This window comes from Fusarium oxysporum, chromosome XI (genome assembly GCF_013085055.1).
Source record: "Fusarium oxysporum Fo47 chromosome XI, complete sequence".
Lineage (NCBI taxonomy): Eukaryota > Fungi > Ascomycota > Sordariomycetes > Hypocreales > Nectriaceae > Fusarium > Fusarium oxysporum.
In genome coordinates this window covers 1,271,806-1,296,826 of record NC_072850.1, presented here as the reverse complement: position 1 = coordinate 1,296,826, position 25,021 = coordinate 1,271,806, and the positions used below count along the sequence as shown (strand labels likewise).

At 49.1% G+C, this 25,021-nt stretch overlaps 7 protein-coding genes across 7 annotated transcripts; 3 read left to right on the top strand and 4 right to left on the bottom strand.

Annotated features, from left to right (window-relative positions):
• Nucleotides 1-340: 340 nt before the first annotated feature.
• FOBCDRAFT_192157 (uncharacterized protein) lies at nucleotides 341-3,867 on the top strand (the record flags this gene model as incomplete). The annotated part of the gene is made up of 5 exons (XM_059608720.1): nucleotides 341-457; nucleotides 490-2,560; nucleotides 3,052-3,443; nucleotides 3,493-3,631; nucleotides 3,680-3,867. The coding sequence occupies exons 1-5, from the start codon at nucleotides 374-376 to the stop codon at nucleotides 3,865-3,867; spliced, it is 2,874 nt and encodes a 957-aa protein (XP_059468060.1). The 5' UTR covers nucleotides 341-373.
• Nucleotides 3,868-4,711: 844 nt separating this feature from the next.
• FOBCDRAFT_245144 (ABC-2 type transporter-domain-containing protein) lies at nucleotides 4,712-10,118 on the top strand (the record flags this gene model as incomplete). Its single annotated transcript, XM_031192514.3, has 7 exons — nucleotides 4,712-4,739; nucleotides 5,062-5,230; nucleotides 5,559-6,534; nucleotides 6,590-8,116; nucleotides 8,184-9,128; nucleotides 9,183-9,416; nucleotides 9,468-10,118. 7 exons carry the CDS (start codon nucleotides 4,712-4,714, stop codon nucleotides 10,116-10,118), a joined length of 4,530 nt encoding a protein of 1,509 aa, XP_031031360.3.
• A 408-nt stretch (nucleotides 10,119-10,526) lies between these two features.
• FOBCDRAFT_147208 (uncharacterized protein) lies at nucleotides 10,527-13,048 on the bottom strand (the record flags this gene model as incomplete). The annotated part of the gene is made up of 8 exons (XM_059608252.1): nucleotides 10,527-11,004; nucleotides 11,053-11,303; nucleotides 11,357-11,833; nucleotides 12,015-12,142; nucleotides 12,191-12,651; nucleotides 12,704-12,822; nucleotides 12,872-12,895; nucleotides 12,968-13,048. 8 exons carry the CDS (start codon nucleotides 13,046-13,048, stop codon nucleotides 10,527-10,529), a joined length of 2,019 nt encoding a protein of 672 aa, XP_059466194.1.
• A 744-nt stretch (nucleotides 13,049-13,792) lies between these two features.
• Nucleotides 13,793-15,476, bottom strand: FOBCDRAFT_233554 (L-Aspartase-like protein). Its single transcript, XM_031192512.3, has 2 exons — nucleotides 15,330-15,476; nucleotides 13,793-15,274 (listed from the first exon to the last, which is right to left on the bottom strand). The coding sequence occupies exons 1-2, from the start codon at nucleotides 15,354-15,356 to the stop codon at nucleotides 13,811-13,813; spliced, it is 1,491 nt and encodes a 496-aa protein (XP_031031358.3). The 5' UTR covers nucleotides 15,357-15,476; the 3' UTR covers nucleotides 13,793-13,810.
• A 1,046-nt stretch (nucleotides 15,477-16,522) lies between these two features.
• FOBCDRAFT_245141 (uncharacterized protein) lies at nucleotides 16,523-18,674 on the bottom strand (the record flags this gene model as incomplete). The annotated part of the gene is made up of 6 exons (XM_059610661.1): nucleotides 16,523-16,878; nucleotides 16,937-17,132; nucleotides 17,179-17,721; nucleotides 17,769-18,100; nucleotides 18,186-18,473; nucleotides 18,602-18,674. 6 exons carry the CDS (start codon nucleotides 18,672-18,674, stop codon nucleotides 16,523-16,525), a joined length of 1,788 nt encoding a protein of 595 aa, XP_059466193.1.
• A 1,786-nt stretch (nucleotides 18,675-20,460) lies between these two features.
• On the top strand, nucleotides 20,461-22,106 carry FOBCDRAFT_208379 (major facilitator superfamily domain-containing protein; the record flags this gene model as incomplete). Its single annotated transcript, XM_059609231.1, has 4 exons — nucleotides 20,461-20,672; nucleotides 20,720-20,789; nucleotides 20,837-20,950; nucleotides 20,997-22,106. The coding sequence occupies 4 exons, from the start codon at nucleotides 20,461-20,463 to the stop codon at nucleotides 22,104-22,106; spliced, it is 1,506 nt and encodes a 501-aa protein (XP_059466192.1).
• A 772-nt stretch (nucleotides 22,107-22,878) lies between these two features.
• Nucleotides 22,879-24,906, bottom strand: FOBCDRAFT_148822 (uncharacterized protein; the record flags this gene model as incomplete). The annotated part of the gene is made up of 4 exons (XM_031192508.2): nucleotides 22,879-24,030; nucleotides 24,094-24,452; nucleotides 24,506-24,525; nucleotides 24,581-24,906. The coding sequence occupies 4 exons, from the start codon at nucleotides 24,904-24,906 to the stop codon at nucleotides 22,879-22,881; spliced, it is 1,857 nt and encodes a 618-aa protein (XP_031031354.2).
• Nucleotides 24,907-25,021: the final 115 nt, after the last annotated feature.

Sequence of the window (25,021 nt, the reverse complement as noted above, 5' to 3'; positions counted from 1 at the left end):
AACATTCCCTTCCAATCACAAGTTTGGATGAAGTAACGGCGTTGCAAAGTGCGGGGAGAACCTTATCACACGCGATAATCCGAAGGACACGAGATCAAAGTGCGCCCTGCAGGAGCCAACTACCGATACAAACTGGAGGGCTTCTATTTCCGCTGACCTTCCATCACTCTATTCAAGGTTTCATCGTCTTCTTAGGATAGGAAAGTGTCCCCAGGAGAGGGATTGATACCGATAACCGAAAGGCGGGGAAGCGATTAGCCTTATCTCACTTCTCCACCACGGCGGGACTGCCGATGCCTGCATCTTGCACCTTTACAAGTGAGCATTCCCGGCTGAGAAGAAGGTCTCGTCGAGGAGACAGCTTCTCTTCACTATGCCTCCTTCTGTAGGGAAGTCCACAGCAAAGGCCAAGCGGGTCCCAGGACGGCGGACTCGTTCGTTTGGAGGATGCGTTACCGTATGTTCACTTACTCAAACCCGTCATTCCAGACTGACCCTTCCCAGTGTCGCAGCCGTCGTGTGAAATGCGATGAAGGACGTCCTGGATGTTCTATGTGTAAAATTTCGGGTCTTGATTGCGGCGGTTATAGTAAGGACATTTTCTTCGACTTTGATGATCCCTCGTCAACAGGAATCGCGCGATTTCGAAGACCACTATTAACGGACCAAGAACGAGAACGTCTGAGCGAGCAGATCGCGCAAGATGTTCCGCCAGAGCTAGCGGGTTGGCATCTTTCTCAAATTGACGAAGAATGCGAAAAGGCGTCTTCAGACCTTCAGATCTTCAGAGGACCTTTTGGAGCTTTTCGCATTGCGCAACAATTGTCCTCAAACCCCTTGAGTACTTTGAACGAGATAAATGAGGACGCAATAGAGGGTCCACAGGTTCACGACGCTGTTGAAGAAGATCAAATACTACTTCCTGACTTCGATGACGACGTGGAAGTTGTCGCCTCAACACTCGACTTTGCGACTGGAACGACTCCTCGAGATGCTCAGCATCAAATACCAGCGGAACATAACGCGCTTATTCCTCGTACAGATTGGTTGAAGACGCTGGAAAGCTTTCCTGTGAGCAGCTGGCTGGATCCAGGACACTCCGATCTCCCCGACTGGTGGGATCCCGTGGCCATGGGCATTGAAACTGCCATGCCTTGGATGGGTGAATCAGCCTCTGTGCAGAAGCCTCCTTCATCATTTGCACGGTCTTCTACAATTGAGCTTGGATCTCCAAGTCTTTACCTATCACACCTTTCGCCTAGCTCAGGCTCTGTGTCATCACAAATTGACACAGATGTACCGCGCGACGCTGTGTTACTAGTGAAGCATTACGCGACAATCGTGCTTCGAGGCTTAACTCCATACCGTCACAGCAAGACACCATGGCACGTCCTCTTTCTGCCTCATGTCAAAAGCTGTTTAGCGGCATTGACCCTCGGCGAGAAGATGGACCATGCAAGTCTATGTGCATTCTACGGCACATTATCAATCAGCGCCTTCAGCCTTGGAGGTATTCATGGCTCCACCAAATGGCTAGACCAGGGCAAGGCATATTATCAACAAGCCCACTTTCATGTTTGTCTTATGCTCAAGACTGCATATAATATCCCCAAGACGGCAAAATACAAGTCCATACTCATGGCTCTTTTGACCATGGTCCAGATTGCCATACTCTCTGGCAATCGGGATGAAGCCGAATACTTCTTCCTGGAAACGGAGAAGTTCATCCGAACAAAAGGCCTGAACCGACGCAAATCTCGAAAGGTCAGGTTGCTACATCACTGCTATGTGTTTGAGCGTCTCTCGCACGAGAGTACATTTACTCAAAGCACACTGAACTTGGATCATCGTAATCGCGTCCGCGAAGCGATAGAAGCGAGCGGTGCCAGTGCTTATAGTCAGGATAGCTTGTCTTTCCGTCTTACCACGTGGAGTAACTTGGACCAGGAGATGCACAAGGTTAAAGGCCAAGAAGAGGGCGAAAATGACCTTCACCTTCAACATCCAGGAATATGGTCGGCTACGCTTTATCCTGAGATCTTTGGCGTACCAGAGCTCCACCTCTTTATGCTTTCGCTGGTCATCCGACTTGCACGTGAGAAAGAGCAGAACCAAGATGAACAGATTAATTCTGGTCTGACACTGAAAGAGTTCATGGCTCGAGCAAAAGTAGTTGAGCGATGGATCAAGCAGCTACACGTGCTTCGCCAGTCCATATGGATGGTCGAAGCTCCTGTCGATCCAGAACACCAACAGTCCGTCAACCTGTTGAACAGCTTGGCTGATACAATGCAGCACGCGCTTTCTGTGTATTTTTACCGTAGGATATACGATCTGGACCCAAGCATGCTTCAAAAGCATGTTCTTGGCGTGCGCGACCGACTCCTCGAGTTTGATGCATCGGATGCTGGAATGGGATACGGATCTTTGAGGCTGATATGGCCTGCTTTTGTTGCAGCTTGTGAGACTGATGATAATGATATACGGGCGTCTTTTGTACAGTGGTTTGAATGCGCTGCAAAGCGAAGTGGGCTGAGAATATTTACGGAAACGAAGGAACGTATTGAACGCATATGGATCGGGAGGGACAGCACCGATAGACAAAACGGGTTCAAATGAATAGGCGAAATCGGAGACAATATAAAATAGCTCCAACATGAACTGGCAAGTCTCATCTTGCATGCATCCATTTGTGATTATGTGACGCGTCCTCACTTCCTTTGCTGATAGCCGGTGATCGGTCCATTGCACATAGGTAGCAACAGAGTTAGTTCCTCCAAGCATTCCGCCACCTGGGATGACTTTCCACTTCCAGAACGGCTTATCACCTTGCCATGCGGGGTAAGCTCATCAACAATGGCCTTTCATTGATATACGTCACAGAGACAAGTTGGTTATGGCTGGGCTGCTATGGACATAAACTCTGCCAAATCCTCCTCTAAAGTTTTGATCTGATAGAGCCAAGTTTTCTCTTTATTATATCAACTTCTGAAATGGCGTCTTTCGAAGGGAGCGTGGTAGGTCATACTTCCCTCGTGCAACATTAGTCAGGAATAACATTTCAGATCGCTGTAACCGGCGCTGGATCAGGCATGGGTCTAGCCACAGCAAAGCTCCTTGCTGAGAGAGGAGCTACACTTTCCCTCGCTGATATCAACGAAGAAGCACTGAAGAAGGCCAAAGACTCGCTTTCAGGTGACAAGCATATCTATCAAGTGGTAGACGTCAGCAAAAGTGACTCTGTGGACGCTTGGATCCAGAAGACCATGGACACTTTCGGCAAGCTCCATGGTGCTGTGAACATGGCTGGCATTATTGCTGAGCCAGTACCTCTCACTGAGTACAGCGATGAAGTTTGGGATAAGATGTTTGCAGTCAATACCCGCGGAGTGTTCAACTGCCTACGTGCAGAGCTCAGAGCCATGTCCGCTGGGGCTAGTATTGTAGGTTCGAAGATCGACGTCAATTGTTAAACCACTCATTGTCCGTCAGGTCTCTGCTGCAAGTGTCTTCGGTCAATTCGGCGCTCCCGGACATGTCGCATACTGCGCAAGCAAAGCAGCTGTTATCGGCCTTTCGCGTACAGCTGCGAAGGAAAATGCCCACATACGAGTTAACTGTGTCTCTCCCGGTATGATCTAGCGGTTTACGGGTCTCAATATTGGCTGACTGTTCTTAGGGTCCGTGAGTACTGCTATGAACGAGCATGATGACGCAGAACACATCAAGCGCAGTCTTTCGGGGACTGTGCAAAAGAGGCGAGCTGATCCAGTCGAGGTTGCTCGTGTTATCGCCTTTTTACTCAGCGATGAGGCATCCTTTGTGACTGGCGCGGTATATAATGTCGATGGTGGATGGGTATGCTAGATTTGTCTAGATGTTGGACAATGAAAGGTCGTCGTGCCACAATACCTTTTTATCATCTGTGTCCTCGTCGGGCGTAAAGATCTCGGGAAGCAGGAGGTATAATTCTTTTGCGATATGTAGGTTGTACATGGCTTCACCTGCATCCTCCTTATCCCCTTCTCTAACAGCCTTGTCCATTGCCAGGACCTTACCTTTAATCATGATGAAAAGGAATGAGTACAACCAGCCATGGGAAGAACGAAAAGGGCCACGATGAACATCGAAATTGTAGTGATCGCCCCAGAAGAACATCATTAAGACCAGTCTATCCGGTATAAAACTCGAGTCTGTTTCTTTCAGAGTACCAATTTCTGGAATGTCGATATGTCGAGCAGTTGGGCATGATGGCGGGCGATGTTCTCTACCAGGGTTTTCTTATCTTCCATAGTCATCTTGCGCCATCGAGTCTGGGGTGACGTGCCGGAAACATGGTCCATCAAAATCCATTCAAACCCAATCTTGTTATCTCTGGTGTCATCAAACGCGATAACTCTAGGCACTGGTACTGTCGAATGCTGGCTGAGCCATCCCAGTGTCGAGAGTTCGCCGGCCATCTTGTGCCTAGGGTCAACTGGGAGAGAAACTCTCAAAACGAATCTCTGATCGTATCCAACTTCCACCACGTAGATCTTGTTGAACCCTCCCGAAATCAAGAACGATACTGCACAATGTGCTGGATCGTCATGCTGTAGCGTCGTCTGGCAAACAGCCTTGATGTCGTCAATATTTGGCTCATATCCCCATCTTGGCTGCAGCTCAAAGGCAGATTTTTACCCAGACAAGGCCTTCGCAAGAAGATGGCAGCATGTTTATTCATCTATGTTCTGACGTAGGTATGAAACAATGTTCGTTCTTGCTTTGTTGATAATAATATCACCCGAAGTTTAATCGAAGGTTTCATGTTCTACACGTACAGTACATCATATTGAATTTGATCTCAACCTAGAAGCGACTTAGCTTCAGTTAACAGAATTTGTGAAATTATTGTAAGTCTTAGGGGTACTCCGTAAATTTAGGATTGAGCAGCTAAAGCTTAGGCCCACGCAGCGGAGCCCGTAGCTATCTATTACGGATTCCGCAAAACCCGTTCCCAGACTTGGGCTTGGCAAAGTGACAAATCTGTGAGAAATCACCCTGAATATTGATGTTGCCAAGATATAGGACGTCGATCCGTTGATGGCGATGAGTCTGTGGCGCTGTCCTCCATGACAGGGGAGAGGTCCGGTGCTCGGACAGTCCGAGATGCCGTAAGGTCCCACTATTTCGGTCCTCCACTCCGTCCGGCCTTCAAGTCAATGTGTATCATGACGGAATTCCAGGGCCGGTATGTCTGGGCTACGGATGTCCGTTGCTAGGTGATATAATGCTTGAAATGAGTGACTGTTCGGGGTAAAATTTGATTCAGTCCACGTCTCTAAAAATGACTCTTCCATTCTGACTCCAAGTTATAAGATAACCCAGTGCAAACCATGCCATTGACTTGACAGCAACGATCCTATCACCATTCTTTCAGTCGCTATCTAATTAACAACCATTCATCATCTTCTACAATAATATTATCCAAATCGCTTGACCCAAGACCGGATGAATCCTCCAAACGATCCGCGTCCTAGTGACGCCCCTTCCATGTCCTCTGCCACGTTGGGTGACAGGACGCGGGACAACAACGACCTGTCTGATGAACCTGAGTACGAAGGGGAAATCCACGACTTGGCGCGCAGGTTTACGAGTCAATCTGCTGCATCGGGTCATGGGCCATTGTTCCCCTTGAGTGATGGCGGTCCCCTTGATCCGCAGAGCCCCCATTTCAACTCCAAGAAATGGGCCAAGGCCTATCTCAAGACCCGGACCGAAACTGCTGATGGTAGTACTCCTCGCACTGCCGGTATCGCGTTCAAGAACCTCAATGCATACGGCTTTGGCCAAGCGACCGACTTCCAGAATACTCTGACCAACATCGTCCTCAAGGCTTCGAGTTTCGCCAGGAAGATATTTGGGGACAAGGGTCAGCGCATTGATATCCTCCGTGGTATCGACGGGTACGTCGAAGCTGGAGAGATGCTATGTGTTCTAGGCCCTCCAGGCTCGGGCTGTTCAACCCTGCTTCGCAGTATTGCAGGCGAGACCCACGGCTTTCACTTCGGCAACGATACAGTCTTGAACTACCAGGGCATCCGGCCCGAGCAGATGAAGAAAGCCTATCGAGGCGAAGCCATCTACACGGCCGAAGTCGATCACCATTTCCCGCATCTTACCGTCGGCGATACCCTTTACTTCGCCGCCCGCTGCCGATGTCCTCCAAAGGACAAGCTTCCTCCTGGTGTCACAGCGCGAGAGTATGCTGAGCATCTTCGCGATGTTATCATGGCTATGTTTGGCATTTCACATACCAAGAACACTCGAGTTGGTGATGACTACGTCCGTGGTGTCAGTGGCGGCGAGCGCAAGAGAGTCACCATCGCCGAGGCTGCCCTGGGATATTCCCCTCTACAGTGCTGGGACAACAGCACACGCGGTCTCGATAGCGCCAACGCCGTTGAGTTCTGCCGTGTCTTGCGAACCCAAGCTGATACCCTCGGTATTGCCTCTTGCGTCGCAATCTACCAAGCGCCTCAGAGTGCCTATGATGTAAGTATTCCACGTGTGTTGTTCAATCTACCTCCGTGGCTAACTTGGTACATAGCTATTTGACAAGGTCATTGTCCTGTACGAGGGCCGTCAGATCTACTTCGGAAGGACGGACAAGGCCCAAGCCTACTTTGAGAACCTCGGCTTCATTTGCCCCGAGCAACAGACAACAGCCGACTTCCTCACTTCGATGACCAACCCAGCCGAGAGAATAATCCGCCCCGGCGCCAATCCACCTCGAACTTCGGACGAGTTTTCCCGGGCCTGGCAGCAAAGCCAGCAACAGTCTAGACTTATCGACGAGATCGACTACTATATGGAACAACATCCCTTCGATGGACATGATCTTCAAAAGTTCTCCAAATCCCGAAGGCTCGATCAAGCCGCGGCTCAGAGGGAACGGTCTCCCTTCAACCTCTCCTATCTACAACAATACACCATCAACCTCTGGCGAGGCTTCACTATGTTGATCGGAGACCCTAGCATCACTCTCACCATGCTTATCAGCAACCTATTCGAGGGACTGATTATTTCGAGTATTTTCTACAACCTGCCTTTCAACACCACAAGCTTCTTCCGTCGAACCATTCTGCTATTCTTCATCGTCCTCATCAACGCGTTCTCGAGCATCCTCGAGATCATGACTCTGTATGCAAAGCGAAAGGTTGTTGAAAAGCAGTCTCGATACGCTTTTTACCATCCGAGTGCCGAAGCCCTGTCAGCAATGGCCACTGATCTCCCGTACAAGGTCGTCAACTCAATTCTTCTCAATTGCACGCTATACTTCATGTGCAACCTGCGTCGCGAACCGGGTCCATTCTTCGCTTTCCTTCTTCTCTCATTCTCTATCACTCTCTGTATGTCGATGATGTTCCGCTTCATTGGCTCTGCAACCAAGTCCATTTCCCAGGCCCTGGCCCCTGCCTGCATCATCCTGTTGGCTTTGGTCTTATACTCAGGATTCGCGATCCCTCCCGCTTATATGCAGAACTGGCTTGGTTGGATCCGATGGGTGAACCCTGTATATTATGGCCTGGAGAGCGTGTTTTTAATCGAGTTTGTTGGTCAACAGTTCCCCTGCTCAGACTTTGTCCCGCATGGTCCTGGTTACGAGAACTTAGGCAACGGCGAATACGTTTGCAATGTGCCCGGATCTGTACCCGGCCAATCATTCGTCAAGGGTGAGGATTACTTGAAGGCCTCATTTGGCTTCGTCAACAGCCACCGATGGAGGAACTTTGGCATCATCATCGCCTGGACTGTGTTCTTTATGGCTCTTCATCTTTGGACTACCGAGTATGTCGCTTCGGAGCACTCAAAAGGCGAAGTGTTGGTCTTTCTCCGGGAGGCTATGCACAAGGTATCTGGTAAGCGGGTCAGCGATGAAGAGTCGGGTGTTCCTACGCCTACAGGAAAACAAGAGGTATCTGGTTCTTCGAGTGAGAAGGTCGAGGTCGAGAAGCAAACGTCCGTCTTCCATTGGAAGGATGTCTGCTACGACGTCAAGATCAAGAGCGAGACGCGCAGGATTTTGGATCATGTCGATGGTTGGGTCAAGCCTGGAACCTTGACGGCTCTCATGGTTAGTACCTTCTATACTGCAGTGGGATTTATTTTACCCCGGTTCATACTTACTCACGTACTCATAGGGTGTCTCGGGTGCCGGTAAAACCACTCTTCTCGACGTCCTCGCCAGTCGGGTGACAATGGGTGTTGTCTCCGGTAATATGCTTGTTAATGGTCACTCTCGCGACTCTTCCTTTCAGAGGAAGACGGGCTATGTGACTCAGCAGGATCTGCACCAGGCCAGTTCAACGGTACGAGAAGCGCTACGATTTAGTGCTATGCTTCGGCAGCCAGCGAAGTACTCCAAGCAAGAACGACTGGACTACGTCGAGACTGTCCTTTCGCTCCTCGGGATGGACGCCTATGCAGATGCCATTATCGGTGTCCCAGGAGAAGGCCTCAATGTTGAACAGCGCAAGAGACTTACGATCGCTGTTGAGCTTGTCGCACGTCCGCAGCTTTTACTCTTTCTCGATGAGCCGACTTCTGGACTCGACAGTCAGACTTCCTGGTCTATCTGCGACTTGATGGAGCAATTGACCAAGAGTGGTCAAGCGATATTGTGTACCATTCATCAGCCCTCTGCTATGCTTTTCCAACGATTTGACCGCCTACTTCTGCTCGCGAAGGGGGGAAAGACTGTCTATTTTGGTCAAATCGGTGAGAATTCGCAGATCTTGATGGACTACTTCACTCGCAACGGAGGCCCGCCTCTACCACCCAAGGCCAACCCAGCAGAGCATATGCTTGAAGTAATCGGGGTGGCACCGGGTACTCATACTGATGTAGATTGGCCAGCCGCATGGAGACAGTCTGCAGAGTACAGGGCAGTGCAAGAGGAGCTCGAATCTCTTAAGGCGTCACACCCATCGCCTACACCTACATCAGGCGGCGCTGACCCCTCCGAGTATAACGAGTTTGCTTCTCCTCTATCTACACAGTTATGGGAGGTCACGAAACGCCTTTTTATTCAGTACTGGAGAAGCCCGGGTTATATGTACTCCAAGGCCATTCTCACAGTCGGCGCAGTAAGTCTTCCCTCGTAAATCTTCATTCTTTCACACATGCTGACCTCGCTCTAGTCCTTGTTTATCGGACTTTCTGTTATGAATGGCGAAAATACAGTCCGCGGTCTTCAGAATCAGATGTTTGGTGTATTCATCTTCTTGACCATCTTTTCGCAGGTCGCTGAACAAATGATGCCCGCCTTTGTAGAGCAGAGGACTCTTTACGAGGCTCGTGAGCGTCCCGCAAAGACATACTCTTGGCAGTCATTCATGTTTGCCAATCTGACAGTCGAGATCGTCTGGAACTCGGTAAGCTACGTCACACTTCCTCAGACAGATCATTTCTAATATCCCGTCTAGTTCATCGGTATCTTTGCCTTCATATGCTGGTATTTCCCCATCGGCCTCTACCGCAATGCTGAGTACACGAACGAGGTCCATTCTCGTGGCATCACCATCTTCCTTCACGTCTGGATGTTCTTCCTACTCGCTTCGTCTTTCGCCCACATGATCATCGCCGGACTTCCCAACGCTGATACTGCAGGTGGTGTCATGAACCTGCTGTTTATCATGATGTTCGCATTTTGCGGCGTCCTCGCTGGCCCTGATGCTCTGCCCGGTTTCTGGATCTTCATGTACCGCGTCAATCCTTTCACATACGTGGTAGAGGGTTTCCTCGGCACGACTCTTGCCAATGCGCCTGTTACTTGTGCCGACAACGAGATCTTGGAGTTCAAGCCTGCGAATGGTACATGTGAGGAGTTTCTGTCGGATTACATGTCCAATATGGGCGGATATCTTGTTGGTAAGAGTTCAGGCAGCAAAACTCAGTGTCAATACTGTCCTATGGCAGATACCAATGCCTTCCTGCAGGGGATCAATGTTAGTTTCGACAACCGCTGGAGAGACTTTGGGCTACTTTGGGTTTACGTTGTCTTCAACTGTGTGGCTGCAATTGCTATCTACTGGTTGGCTCGCGTCCCTAGGAAGAGGAAGAACAAAAAGGAATAATGCTATCTCTTGTTGCAAGAGATCGCATCAATATAGAGTCTTACACATAGTTCAGATTACTTTTACCATTTCACTTCAAGCTCAATAATCTTCTTATATATACAATAGACATGGTTCTAATTTTATCAATTTGTTCCGATATTAAAACTCGTTCGATCTTGACCTAAGTCTAATAAATATTATTTGTAAAGCTATGACTAAACCTTTTTAGTTTCGCTGAAATCTCATAATCTTATCCTGATATCTGGCGAGCCTTTGGCCTCATCTCCGTAACCCCGAAGCAGGCCAAAACACAATGTATCGATGGTAAAGACAAGTGACATCCGTAGAAACCACAGCCTCTGCCCAATTATCTTTAATGTATTCTACTATGGTGGCAGTCTTTATATTGGCTATAAAGGTCCATGGCTATGATTGGTTGTTGTCCAGCATCATGAATATCTCTTGGTTTTGCTCAAACCAGTTCCCCAGCTCCATGTTATGGTCAAAGCTACCCTCCACAATATTCCCCGCTTGTCCTGTTGATAATCCCCCATAATTAATCTCATTTGCAAGCTGTGTGCCATCGCTAAAGCCCTGCATGTTCAGGTGACTGGGCACAGGAACCCCCGCCTCGAAAAACAACATCTCAAATGGTGTATCAGGTATACGCCCTGATACCTGGACCGGAGGGTTATTAGTCCTCGATCCCACATACTTGCACGCGACTTCATACATAAGCTTGAACAAATGAAGCTGTTTTCTGTATACGTTTGGAAGATCTGGGGGTATCATGTCGACTGTTTCAACCACGGCTGCGAGCGGCTCCAAGTGAGTCGGGTCGCAAGTTTCGATGGCATGACAAAACAAGACCATGAATGGCACCAGAGGTACCGCCATGAGGCCCCTGGTCCTTTGTCAGTTGAAACATCTCTGCCAGCGATGGAGGTCTTACCAATGCATGTAAAACTCAAAGACGATGGTTTCGACGTTCTTGAGCATAGACAAACAAATCCTGTGTTGCTCAAGGCCATTCTTTGCTGCTTCGAGACATCCATCGCAAAAGGCTGAGGATGTCAAAGACGCAGGCTTCACTGCTCTGAACACCAGACAGCGCATGGAATAGTATGCTACCCTATCGGTCCTGCGGAAGACCTCGCTCTGTTTTTCGCCGATACTCGCCACAATTGACTCAAATAAGTGTTCCTGCGAATGTATTAGAGAACCATCATCCATTCTTGGATGGGTCTTGGACTTACTTCTGCCAGACTCTTTGTTTGGAACAACTGCTCCATCTCAGCCGCAAGTCTCCTCGCATTCGTCTCTCTCTGAATATCCTGCTGAAGCAAAGAACCCGGACTGTAGAGTATATCATAGATTCTTCCTTGAAGGTTGCAAAACCTTGCCCATTTCTCAATGACCGGAGTAGGTCCGTCTCCCCTATCCGCTTCAAAAGCCTCAAAGTCAATAGTGATTTCTCCATCTCGGATCAAGACTGGCCGACTCAGTCTCAAAGCGAGCATCTTGTCGCAAAGATGGATGTAGAAGATCAGTTTAGCCCGTCGTTGCTTTGCTTCTCTCGACTCTGGCTTTGGGAGATTTTCCCGGGTGAAACCTAGTGTCTGGCACATCTGTACTGCTGCAGCAAGACTATTCCAGGACATAGAAATCCGGCAATTCTCGAGATGATAGGATGACTGGACTTCTGTTAGTGGCATGCTCTTCGAAGGGACTTCCTGCCGAGACACTTACAGCCATGAACAGGGCGAGTATGTAATCGGGTGTACAGGGCATGTTGAAGGGAAGGCCAGCCAGGATAGACTCCAGGTTTTGCCGACAGATCGTCGCCTGAGCTGCAAACTCATTCTTGAGAACTTCTTCAGTCTCAACGTTGCCGCATTCGTGCAATAGGCTTACCAAGCCAACATGCGTAACGATGAGATCAGCAAGGGTAGGCTTGCCAAAGTAAACTGTCATAAGATACTCGACAAATTGACTGATGCTGTGAAACTCTGCACGCCAGAATAGCTGCAACCTGGAAGACTCTACAACGATATCAGTATGTTTATAGGGACAGGTGTCACACGGATTACCTCTCAGTCTCTGTACAGCCATCATGGCCAGGTTGACGGGAGGGAGCTGAAACCCTCCATGTTCTTGAGGTGACAATATCCGTTGCGTATCAACAAGACGCGTCTCGTCAGCCGTAACTTCTTTGCCCGCCAAGATCTTCCGCAGTGCGTCTAAGTGACTCTTTATCTCAGGAAGCGTTTGCGATGGCTGGTTGCTGTCAACGACTTGTTGCAAGAAGTCCGTCGCAAATGTAGCCTGTGTCGTCAAGGTGACATCGCCCTCGAACTCCGAGCCTTTCTCCGGGCCTGTCCTGACATTACACGACGGGGAGCTCGCATGGGATATTGGGGTAACCTGTGAACTAATAGCAGTATGAGCAGCTGACGAGCCTCCTTGCAGCTGCTGAGAAGAAGAACTGATGTTGTCGACAGCGAGGCTTATGCGATCAAGCTTTCGCGAAATGGCATCCAATTTGGACTCACTGCACCTCATGTAAGCTTGTTTACTTGATCAATTCTCTCACTACTACTCACTAGCCATCAGATACTAGGACCTGCTGACGTTTTGCTCGAGGCTTGAAGCCAGTGGGGAACGAACAACGAATATTCTTTCGTTGACACGGTCCACAAGGGTCTCCACGGTCGCATTTGATCTATGACAGGTTCAGTGAAGGCGCTGCTGAGATGTACGCGTTCACTTACCTTTCGTTGTCTACATTGGTCACACTGGTAGTAATAAGCCCAATTGTCAGTAGCCATCCGAAATTACAGCCCAGCATGTGATGGGTCGCGGCTTACAGAGAGCTTATGCTCGGGAACTCGACGCGTGCCCGAGACGGCGTTTTCTTCTCCATCGCTTTCGTTTGGATCCACGTTCATCGTTGTCATTAGGCTCAGTTGACTTGTCAAAATATTTGACAAATTTTGGAACACTCGGATTCGTCAAAGACTCATGGATATTGGCCTACAAAACGCCAAGGCCAAACCTCATCCTTGATGATGGCATGTGTCTCTTTCGGGCAAAGGCTCGGTTTCTCGGGGCCCCGAAAGACCGCAGAAACTGACTTATCCACATCGGGGACACGATTGGTTTGCAGGCTTCAGAGCAGGCCCAGCTACCCTGAAGGTAGAAGAAATGGAGCAAGTAATTTAACATCACGATCAATAGGGCTCAGGTGTATGGCTTGATTAACTACAGGCATATAAATATTAATTCTTTCTTTTGGTATAGATTGAAGTTCTTATAAATACAGTTTCCGGGTACGACAAAGCTCATGGTGTAGGAAAAGCTTGAGCTTATAGTCAAAGATTTTACTGTAAATTCGTACCACAAGCGATGGTGGTGAAGCTGGACAACAGACTTGATTCTTGGAAAGAGAGGCTTGGGCTAACCGGATCTGAAGTAGACGATGATTATTTTGACGTCACACAGTTCAACGCGTTATCTCTTATCGATAGTACGCGACGACAACGTGTGTCAAGTTGGACCTAGAGTAAACAGGTACACACAATGCTCCGTAGTTATCACGGTTACCACGATATGCAATCTCGGCTTTCTTGAATAGGAAAATACGTTCCTTGTTGTACTGTTTGTGGTTCTATCATTGCTTGGCGAACAAAAATCTAACACCGACGTCATAATTACTCAATGAAAACCGAACGCTCCAGAACACCCAAAACATCATTCTGCCTCAACAAGCCCCGCTCTACCACCACATCCAAAAACGGGCGCTCTTCAGCCAGAGCTGATCTCACGATGCTTGACACTTTGGCATAGCCAAGGCTCGGGACAAGAGCTGTTGCAAGTGCACTCGCGTCAAGAAGATGCTTCTCTGACGTCTCCTTGTTTGCGATAAGGCCCTTAACACAACGCTTGGCGAATGTCTTGGAGACGCTCTTGAGAAGCTGTATGCTGTCGAACAGTCGGTCGCAGACCAAGAGTTCGTAGTGATTGATTTCCAACATCCCTTGCTGGCATGCCATGGAAACAGCAGCATCATTTCCAGTGATGGCCAGCGCCACTTGACAAACTGCAATCGGAATGACAGGGTTGACCTTGCCCGGCATGATGGAAGAGCCAGCCTGGACGGGCGGCAGAGTAATCTCAGCAATACCGCCGTTGGGTCCCGAAGAGAGCAGAATCATATCGTTTGCAATCTTCCACAAACTATTGGCAGTGTTGCGCAGCTCGGCTGAGAGGCGTGCACAAGTGTCCATGTTCTGCATGCCGTCAAACGCGTCGCTACATGGTTGCACTGCAACTCCCAGCGATGAGGAAAGATGCTTGAAGACTGCTGCTTTGTAGCCTGACTTGGATCCAAATCCAGTGCCAATAGCAGTGCCGCCCATGGGTAGAACCAAGAATGAGTCGCAGATCGTGCTGAGATGTTCTCTGTGTCTTCGGATGACCGCCTCGTGAGCACCAAGAGCCTGACCGTAAGTCATGGGCTGAGCATCCTGGAGACAAGTCCTTCCAAGGCGAAGAAGAGTAGAGTATTCCTGGCGCTTCAGAGCGAATGCATCCGCGAGCACTTGGAGAGCACCCAAAGCACCCTCCATAGCGCGGTACACAGCAAGCTTCATAGCTGAAGGTACAGCATCGTTCGTAGATTGTCCCATGTTGACGTGATCATTGGGATGAACAAAGGTGTAATCGGAAAGAGCTCGTCCTGAGTTCTTAGCAACGATGTTGGCGATGACCTCGTTGACGTTCATGTTGGTAGATGTACCACCAGAACCCTCCATCATGTCAACTGCGAAATGCTTGTCATGTACTCCAGTTTTGATCTCCTCGCATGCTTCAGAAATAGCGGTGGCCTGCTCAGATGTGATAGTGCCGACTTCATAATTAGCACGAGCTGCTGCTTGCTTGATTACAGCAAATGCGTAGATGAAATCTGGCCAGGTGGCAATGGGTCGTCCTGAGAGAGGGAAGTTTTCGATGGCGCGGAATGTGTTGATACCGTAGAGAACATCGCCTGGGAGTTCAAGCTGACCGAGACTGTCTTTTTCGAGACGCTTTGTCTCGATAGTCACGGTGACTTTGTGTCCGTTGGCCCCTTTGACCAGTAAGCCGTTCGTTGGCTTGGGCTCGCTGGGAACAACCTGACCAATGTAAGCACGTGAAGGTGGTTGCGTTGGGCAGAGATAAGCGGCTTACGGTCGAGATGATTTGAGTGACCGTCATCGTGCCGGCTGCTAGGCTGACAGATTTTGAGATTGTTTCAGGTGATGAGGATGGTGCTAGTATGTTGTCTGTGCTGGCTTGTTGTGCTCTCGTGAGATTCGAGAAGTTTGTTGCTGAGGGCGCTGACCATCTATATAGAAATGAGTGGTGTTGCTAGTGAGGCCCCCAAGGCTGTTGACATAGCCCGGTTTTCTCTCCAGTCCACGGGGTGAGGCTTTCAGCGGGATGAACCGGTGAGAACAAAGCCGAAAGTCGATGGTACCCCCAAAACCCATGGCCGCCCTACAAGAGGATGCAGTCGCGGGTACTTGCATATAGCCCATCTGTCTGATATACGGCTGACCAACTAGGTGTCTTCCCTCCCATGCTTCGGCCGCTAAAACATCTCAGCCGATGCTGAAAAAGCTCGCATTAGCGGCCGAAGAAAAGAAGGGAACAAGAATTTCGCCCGCGTGACATATGCAGTGCCATGAATAAACCAGGGATCTGCACTCAACGGGTTTCCGACGTGGCAGATCCCTACTGAGCCGATAATCAGCATTTCCGGTCTGTGGGGAACATTTCCTACCCCTCCATTAGCGTTGTTGTCACGTCCCCCTCCTTTTGGCACAGAGACAACGTATGTGCATTTTTGGGCGCTGTACACCGTTGACAATTGCCGGTTGACCGGTGTGCTGGGTTGTGGAGCAAATCGAGCGATTTGCCATTCGACACTCGTCAGGCATAGCGTCAGATCTGGCAATAGCCGGGCCTCGGCCTTGAAATCTGAGGCCATACCCAAGCTCGGGGAGGCAATGACTTAGACCTCGACCCCGAGTGACAAAAAGACTGGTCTAAGCTTAGGAAGATCTTTGAGGAGTTTATTATGGTACCCTCTGTCAGGCTCCTGAGCCTTCTGTCTCCCCGAGGCCAAGCCATGTCATTATCGTCTGGGAGGTGTCTCGACTCACAGTTGCATTTTGAGGTTACTTGTCAGCCACGTGGTTTGTCAAAACATAAGCATGCAGAAGGGTAATGTCGGTCTTATCTTATAGATTGTCTATATCAACTTAGCCGAGCTTGCCAGATAAAATATTCTGTTGTGAAACTATCAACAGCGTCATGCAACATGTACAACCACACCTTCAACATCAGTAATGTTGAGCGACGAACTGCTTCTCTTATTTTTATGCCCACTGAGAGCAATTATTTAAAAACTCCACCCAATCAACGTCAGACCATAAGCCTTCGCAGAACTCTAATGATGGAACCTCAAATTCTGCTGGTCTTTCAATCGGTCCGGCATCTTCATTGGTTGTGAGCATTTGAACAATGCTGTCTAAGTCGGCTAGTAAGGCGTTGTGATCTCTGGCAGCCGGGTTACCCGCTTCAGCCATTTCCTTCAAAATGAGGCGGCATTGACTATAGAGGTGCTCGTCGTTAAGCTCGGAGGTTTCGGCAAGCTCGGGAGCGACAGCCTTTGCAATAGAGATGATAGAGAGGCTACTGAAAGCGTGCACTGAGTCCCAATAACCAAACCGTGCTAATCGGAAAGTTAGCATTCGTATTGTGACTGAATCAGGGCTTGTTAAAGTGCTTACCATGCTTACCGCGATGAAAGAGGTCTATTAGTATCTTGCAGTTATTCCTCGCTGCATCATGGCCTTCCTTGGTCAGCACCTGAACTCTCTGTCGCATTGTTGCATTCAACCTCGATTCGAGATGATCAGAATCAACTCCCTGCAGCCTAAGAGACAGTTTCTTGGAGAAGAAGGGTCGAAGTAGTACCGTGAAGCACTATTAGAGTCAGTAAATGACGTCGGAAGTTTGTCCACGGACCTACCTGGTGATATCTCAAGTATAGCGATGCAAGCCCGCGAGCGCATGATCGCTGACTCATTTCCTCCGGTACACCGCTTTTAAAGTCAAATGAGATATATGAAGGTACCTTCTCCTTCCAAGACCGCAGTGTATCGAAACACGGCCATAGCTCGAACAGCATTGTTTCTAGGTCTGACACCCGTCGTAAGTGACCGACAGATTCCATGATCTGGCACTTGATCTCGCATATTTGTGTCTGCAGTGTCTGAACACTTGGATCGAAAAATTGATCCATTTCTGATTCGGGTATGCCTCGTGAAGAAGGCAGTCCGGCGTCGAACTTGTTCGCAGCGTGCGCTGGGGCCAGTCCTAGCTCTGCTACGACCATTCTCTCCATGCAAAAGGATGTCCACCATAGACGCTTTCGGTGCTCGATGATGACCTCTTGACCAGAAGCTGACAGATTCGGAGTCCTGTCAAGAAACAAGAGCTTGGCCACTGCTAAACTCTGCGTTGCGTATTTGTAGGCCATTCTGCGACGATTCAAGGAGTAGCAGTAGAACGCCTGTTATAAGTAAGATGGCGCCGAAAGTGTCGGGACTGACCGCTCACCATTAAATTTAATGCCTCAACATCTTCTGTTGTGGGCTCCTCCGATGACACATTTAGCAAAGCGACAGCTTGCTCGAACAAGTCTGATCCGGGAGGTGCCGGGTTCTCGGATTGTTCAGTTGTGGGTTCACCAGATGGCTGCGATCCATACATGAATGTTGTAGCCAAGGCAAAAACAAGAGACGCCCTTGAAAGCCAGCTTCTGTCTTGTGATTGCGTCTTAGGGTCTGTGAATAAAAGTTGAACTCGTTCCCTGAGGTCTCTTCGAAGAAACCAGTGGTGGTCACAAAATATCTCCTCGAAGGTGTCAAGTAACTTCATAGCCAGCGGCGCTGAAGGAAGTTTTATCAATATCCTCGGCTCTGAACATGATTAGACTCCTAAGTTGTCATTGCTGTCAAGGTTAAAGATACATACCTATCAAGTCGGATTTAAGTACCGCATATGAGTATCCGCCTTGCTGCTGAAGCCCATCGGGACTCTCAGGCAATGCCATCTGCCGGAGGTCATAGACAAAACGTTCTGCACTGCAGTCATCTGATATAATAGCCCGAGCTGCGACTCTGCTGCTAGTCGAGGTACCCGGATCCGAAGGGCTCTGTGATTGTCCTGAATACTCTGGTAGATCATCTGTGAAGCTGGAAGTCAAGGATGACGATGGTCGAGAGCTTGCAGCTGTTCTCTCAAGATCCCGTAGGTAGGCTTCTGGTACGGTCACGTATGTAGTCTTCACAGGGTACACGCATTCTCGCTGGCGACGAGCGCAGCGTCCACATGGATGAGCTCGTTCTATCAGTACACTTGTCAAACGTGACAATGAGCAGCGTGCTTACCGCCGTCGCACTTCAGCTTCTGAGAGTGACAAACTGTGCATGCTACTGTGCTTCGACCCTTGAATCTGCCCATGGCTAACAAACAGAATCGGTATGCAAGCTCTACTCGCTAGTGACCGTTGTGACAGGTATCTCTCTGTGCATATACCCTGGCTATGAAGCTCTGGAAGGAAACGTCCCATCAAGTGATCGGGGAATTGGGGGCTGGACCCCAAGTCATTGGCCCTAAGAGGCTTAAAACGGCAGGAATTTTAGTGGATGCATCGATTGCAGGACAAGGTTTTACGCGATTCAGGCGCGCCACCCCCCCAGGGAGCAAGAAAACTTAAGACTTCAGAAGAGGATACTAAAATAAACTCAGTAAAAAGCCCTAAGCTTAAGCTAGAGTCACCTAAACATTTTCGTCATCTAGGGTGGAGGTCCACGACAGGTGCTTCCATTGCTACATGTAACATAACTATAGTCTGGGTGTCGCGTGCATCACATTGAACTCCCCATTAAGTGGCTTAAGACTTCGAGGCCTAATGCTTTCTTTTCTCTTTATCACTGAAGCAATGGGCTGGAAAGCATCGTCGGACATCAGACAAAGCTTGGAGGAATTGGAGACTTGGTTCGGTGGAGAGCATCGGCTGGCGCGCATTAGCGGCCGAACATGAATTTGACATCTCGTGATTGGTCTGTTAGGCACCTTGAAGCAGGTCGGCTCCCACTGCATTAGCGGCCGGCAATCCCAAGGGTCACTGGATTATGACCTGTAGATAACGACGCAGGAGAAGAGCAGATCATAGCCAGATGCAAATGGCCATAATCTGAAAGCAACCTCCGTGCGCCCATGCATCTTGATGCGCATGTGCATGCCAGACCCAGTTGCCTGGACCTATCGACACCCAGAAGTGTTCATTTCGTCTAGCTCACGGTATGAACTTAATTTGTCGCCTAAGAAAAGGATCAATCATCCAGTTTCGAGTTTTTAGCAACAAAATTAGGCCGGCTGACTTGCTTATGCAGCCGAACTTTGCTCTCGACTCGGAACCAGTCTGTGATCACTGACTAGACAGACCCCGGGCTTAACATGGGGAATTAATCATATCTTTAACAACAGCCAAATCTGGCCCATGAGGAAGAGGGGTAAGCTAAAGGTTACCAAGGGAATGACTCCAAAATTTTGACGTCGTGATGCGGGGAGATCATCCAGTTTGCTGGAACGCCATGCTGAACCGAGAAAACTTTAATTCTCCAACAGACCTGTTCAAACCAGCTCCATTAACTCTCTCAATGTCACAAATATCCAAAGAGATGAGGATGATTGAAGATGTAAGTAGTTTTTAATGATAAGTTGAAAAAGGAGATTCTGATAGTCCTATCTGAGAATGGAGACATGAGTTCCAGTTCTCGAAGTCGAATGCCTAATCACGGCTACCCCGTACCATGACACCAGTGGAAAATCCGGGGAACTAAGATAGCGACAACGCTAACGGCCGCTTTCATTACCGAGCCGAAGCAAAACTCGTTTCCCTAAACTTGCCTATCTCGTGGTTGAGGCAAGGGTTCCCTGTGTCGTACTCCAGAACAACAAAAAGTCTGGGGAATTGGCTTCCTCCTAACGGCCTCTATGCCTACCGAGCCGACAACAAGTTCCTTGTCCTATCTTACTATCATCTGTGTAGCGTCTTTCACAAGGCTACCCCATGCCAAGCAACTACGCAGAGTCTGGGGAAGCTCCCCAGGCCGATGAGACACCAAGAGTTTTGTATACATTGGAGATGTATAAAGACGAGCGGTGCCAGCCGGGGTCGAACAGCTCCTCATCATTCAGGGCACCAACTCATATTTCAGTCAACAGCAGTATATACAATAACATGGATATCGAGAAGAAGCCCCGCGCCAGCATGGACGAGAATGAGTCTTGTGACTCCAAGAGCCAGGGGCAAGTCATATCTCCTAAGCCTGAAGCGCTTCAGCATCTTTCTGATGAGGAAGTCACGGCTCTGGAGAAGCGTCTCAGACGCAAGATTGATCTTCGCTTACTTCCTTGTATGATCTTGATCTACATCATGAACTATCTTGACAGGTAAGATCTTCGGCAGATCAGAGTTAGTTGAGATATTGACAAAACAGGAACGCTATTGGAGCTGCTAGACTTGGCGGCATGGAGGAGGATCTGGGATTGAAGGGCAACGAGTTCCAGGTATGAGAAACATGAAACTTCTTTCATGTTTGTACTGACCATTGTAGACTGCCGTGTCTGTCCTTTTCGTCGGCTATGTTCTCATGCAAGTTCCCTCCAACATGCTGCTGAACAAAATCGGAAAGCCAGCCTCGTACCTTACGGCTTGCATGATCGGATGGGTATGGTTTCCCCCACATGCTCAAACCTTAACAATGAAGCTGACAGAAACAGGGTGTTCTGTGCGCCTCCACCGGAGCTGTCCATAGCTTTGGTGCACTCACTGCAGTCCGATTCCTCCTTGGCTTCGTCGAAGCGGCCTTCTATCCCGGCGCTATGGCAACCCTCAGCGCCTGGTACGTGCGAAAGGAACTTGGCGTTCGAACTGCGATCTTCTACTCGGGATCTCTCATCTCGTGTGCTTTCTCCGGACTGATCGCCGCCGGCATCATTGACGGAATGAATGGTGTCGGTGGGCTTCTGGCCTGGCGATGGATCTTTATCCTCGAAGGCTCAGCCACTGTTGTCATCGCCTTCTGCTGCTACTGGATTCTCCCCGACTTTCCAGCAACCACCAAGTGGCTCACTGAAGAGGAACGCGCCATTGCTCTGTGGCGTATGGAGGTCGATGCCGCTGGTGAAGAGGACTGGACTGCAGGCGACCAGCAATCTCTCTTTCATGGATTTAAGCTGCTTCTCCAAGACCCCAAGAACTGGATCTTGATTGTTGTCTGCTACGGAGCTGCTAGCGCTATTGCTATTAACAGCTTCTTCCCTACTATCGTGAAGAGCATGGGCAAGGACAGAATCACCACCCTCTTGCTTACCGCACCTCCATATCTACTGGCATGCATCGTCTGTGCGGTTGTCGCATGGAACGCTGACCGGGTTCAAGAGCGCTTCTGGCATACGAGCTTGTCTATTGCCTGTGCGCTCGCAGGCTTCATCATCTCAGCTTCTACCACCGGTATTGGCCCTCGCTACTTTGGCGCCATGATCATGCTGCCTGGTATCTATTCTGGTTTCAACATGTCCATGGTATGGACCGCCAACACCAACTTCCGACCTGTTTCTAAACGAGCTGCCGCGCTGGCATTCAACAATGCCCTGGCAACCATCTGCAGTATCTATGGATCTTTCTTGTATCCCAACGGCGCTGAACCGAGATTCATTCTAGCCTTTAGTGTCAACGCTGCCATGGCCACCATCGCTATCATTGCCAGTGTTGCCCTTCACTTCATTCTCAAGCGTGCTAACCGGAAGCTGGAACTTAGAGAGGCCGAGGAGGAAGCTGCGGGACGACATCTTCCTGGATCTGGCTTCCGATATCTTACCTAGAGAGTACCGAGAAACAGCATAAAACTGAGAAATCTAGTCCTTGGTTGTGAGAGTCTTTTAGTCATGTTAAGGAGAGCTTAGAAGAAACTAGTAAGCCCTTTGATAAGATCTTTTGCACTTTGATTCAAATGGGAAGTTTTGTAATTAATCATCATATACATAGTGAAAGTCAGCTGGCTACTGCAGATACAACCACATGATCAATGGAACTAACTCCCCCAGCGTTATAATTGACTGGGAGTGTGTGTCAACCATGCCTTTCAGGGCAGTGACTGAGATGCCTAAGTTTCTACAAGGCCCAACTTGGGAAGAAGAGCCACAACGCGACAAGTACGGGAATGAGGCCGTACAAGACATGGTTGAGAAACGAGACGGCAATCTCGATAATGAAGGGAAGGCTGGCATTTATTGGGAACATCTGATGGAGTATGAACAAACGCAATTACGAAAGGTCTACGCGGAAGCCATGTCTCGACAATCTCCCCGGTAGGGCAAGCTCGTTGCTGGAAGCACGTTGAAGGTTGACTTTCTTGGTGCGGTTGCTCGATGCACAGATGGCGTGTTCTTGAAGGGGATTGAGAAATGGGTTGATGCAGTTGGGGAAGGGGAGCATCCCAGACTGGAAGAAGCACTGCAGTCCTAGAGTGTTGGAGGCCATGAAACTATTCTTAGGCATGAAAGCAGTGACAGGTCAGCCTCGCTATAATTTCGGTTTTTTAGAGTGTTATAATTGTAAGAGTTGTTTACCGCTAGCGTATCTCTCATCTAATGTCTATGCCACTATCTTCTCCATGACATTTGTGTCATTCAGATACCATGTCAAGGACTCCAACTCGTCGGTAACAAACTTCTCCGCCAATGTCCATCCATTTCCGAACCACCCAAACTCATTATCATCACAATACTTGTACTCAAAATCTTCCCAACGAGGACGGCTCAAAGTGCGCACACAATGCAAACTACTGCCCGGCCACAATGCTGTGATCCGTCCGCGCTTCTGCTCCTCACGCGAAGCACCGGTCTCGTATGTCTTGTACCAAGAATTGCACTCCTCTGCAAAAACAGTCTGTTTGAAGAAGTTATCACAGTAATCGGTAAATGCTTGAACCATATTTTGCTTTGGCTCGATACGCGCGATGTTATCGTACGCCATTCGAGCTACAATCTTGGCAATGTAGGTATTTGTCTTCTCAATCACGAGTAGGAGACTGCCAGCGCCGGGCATCGAATTAGGACCCATGGATTGGAAGAAGTTGGGAAAGCCATCTGTACAGACGCTTAGGTATGTCTCCGGGCGTTTTTGGAAGCGCTCTCGTAGGTTGACTCCACCAACACCATAAATGGGAAAGCTTCGGCTGGCGGGTGAGGTTTGGAAGCCAGTCGCGCAGATGATCACATCAACTGGATGATGTTGGCCATCCGCAGTGAATATTCCAGTCTCGTCAATTTTGGTAATGCCAGAAGTGATGGTATCAACCTTGGGAGATGCCAGCGCTTCGAGGTAACCTGGGCCGGGTGACATACGTTTGCAATAAGGCGAGAAGTCAGGTTGAAGGTGCTCATAGATATCAGGTCTCTCCTTGAGTCTTTGGATCATGGACTCTTGAGCTAGAAGCCGAAGGTTGGTCTGTTCTAAGGTCCCGCTGAAGAGAACACCAAAGTTCTTGTTGATGTTGTGCTCGATGGAGCGTCTGTACTTCAAATAGGCCTCTCGATCCGTCTCCCAGTTTTGAATCTCGTCTGGGGAATACTTGAAGTTGCCACCTGCTTCTATAATGCGCTGTCTGGTCTCCGGATCTCCGAAGAGACCAACAATCCAGGACCTACCGCGTATGTAGTGATCCATATGCTTGACATCAGGTAATATTGCAGGGACAATCTGGAGTCCACTGCTCCCGTTTCCAATAACAGCGACAGACTTATCCTATGATTCGGCCTCTCATCAGCAAACGACCTTTCCAAGATCAACATGACTAGTACTACTCACCTGTAGATCAACTTGAGGGTCCCAATTCGCACTATGAAGCAGCTGTCCTTTGAAAGACTTGATGCCGTTGATATCAGGCCATCTCCACTCATTCAAAACGCCTTCGCCAGTAACAAGTACATCAGCGGAGTCTTCATACTCGAGACCTGTCGTCAAGTCTTTGAGCTGGACAAACCACTTATTGGTGGTCTCGCTCCACCGAGCACCGGTACACTTCTGCTGGAATCTCATGTGCTTCCTGATGTCATATTTAGTGGCAACATCTTTCCAGTACTGAAGGATCTCAGGCGCAGAGGCAAAGAAGGAAGTCCATCGCGGGGAAGACTCGGAGGTCAACTGGTATGCGTGTGCGGGTACATCTAAAGTTCGTCAAAACGATATTACATATGAGCGCTTGGTAGTAGATGCTCACCACAGGCACAGCCAGGATATCTATAGACGAAAATGTCAGCTTTAACCTTCGACCACTCAAGTTGTACGGACTTACCTATTCTCATACCATGTCCCGCCGAGCTCAGGGTTCTTCTCATAGATGACAAGCTCTAGATTAGGGACTTGCTTTCTGAACTCAATGGCACCGCAGATGCCAGAAATCCCGGCACCAATGTAGATGACCTTAAGCGGGCGTGCCTGATCCGTACATCGCTGCGATACCCAGGGCTTGGGGCTTTCTTTTGCCGCTGAGTGTGGTGTTCCTTTCGAAGTGGTGTTATGGTGTTCTTCCTTGGTTGTAAATGAAGCATTGCTGGTGAAGTTGCCGGTGGAAAGGAAACTCGGCAGTTTACTGCTACTGTCACCAAGCGCGTTAGGCATCGTGACTTAAGTGGGATATAGGTGAGGTATGCTGGAAATGTGATCCAAGGACAAGACCTGCGGCTTGAAGGTTTATATGGGTGAGCAGAGCTTATCTTTCTCGACTGTTTGCTTT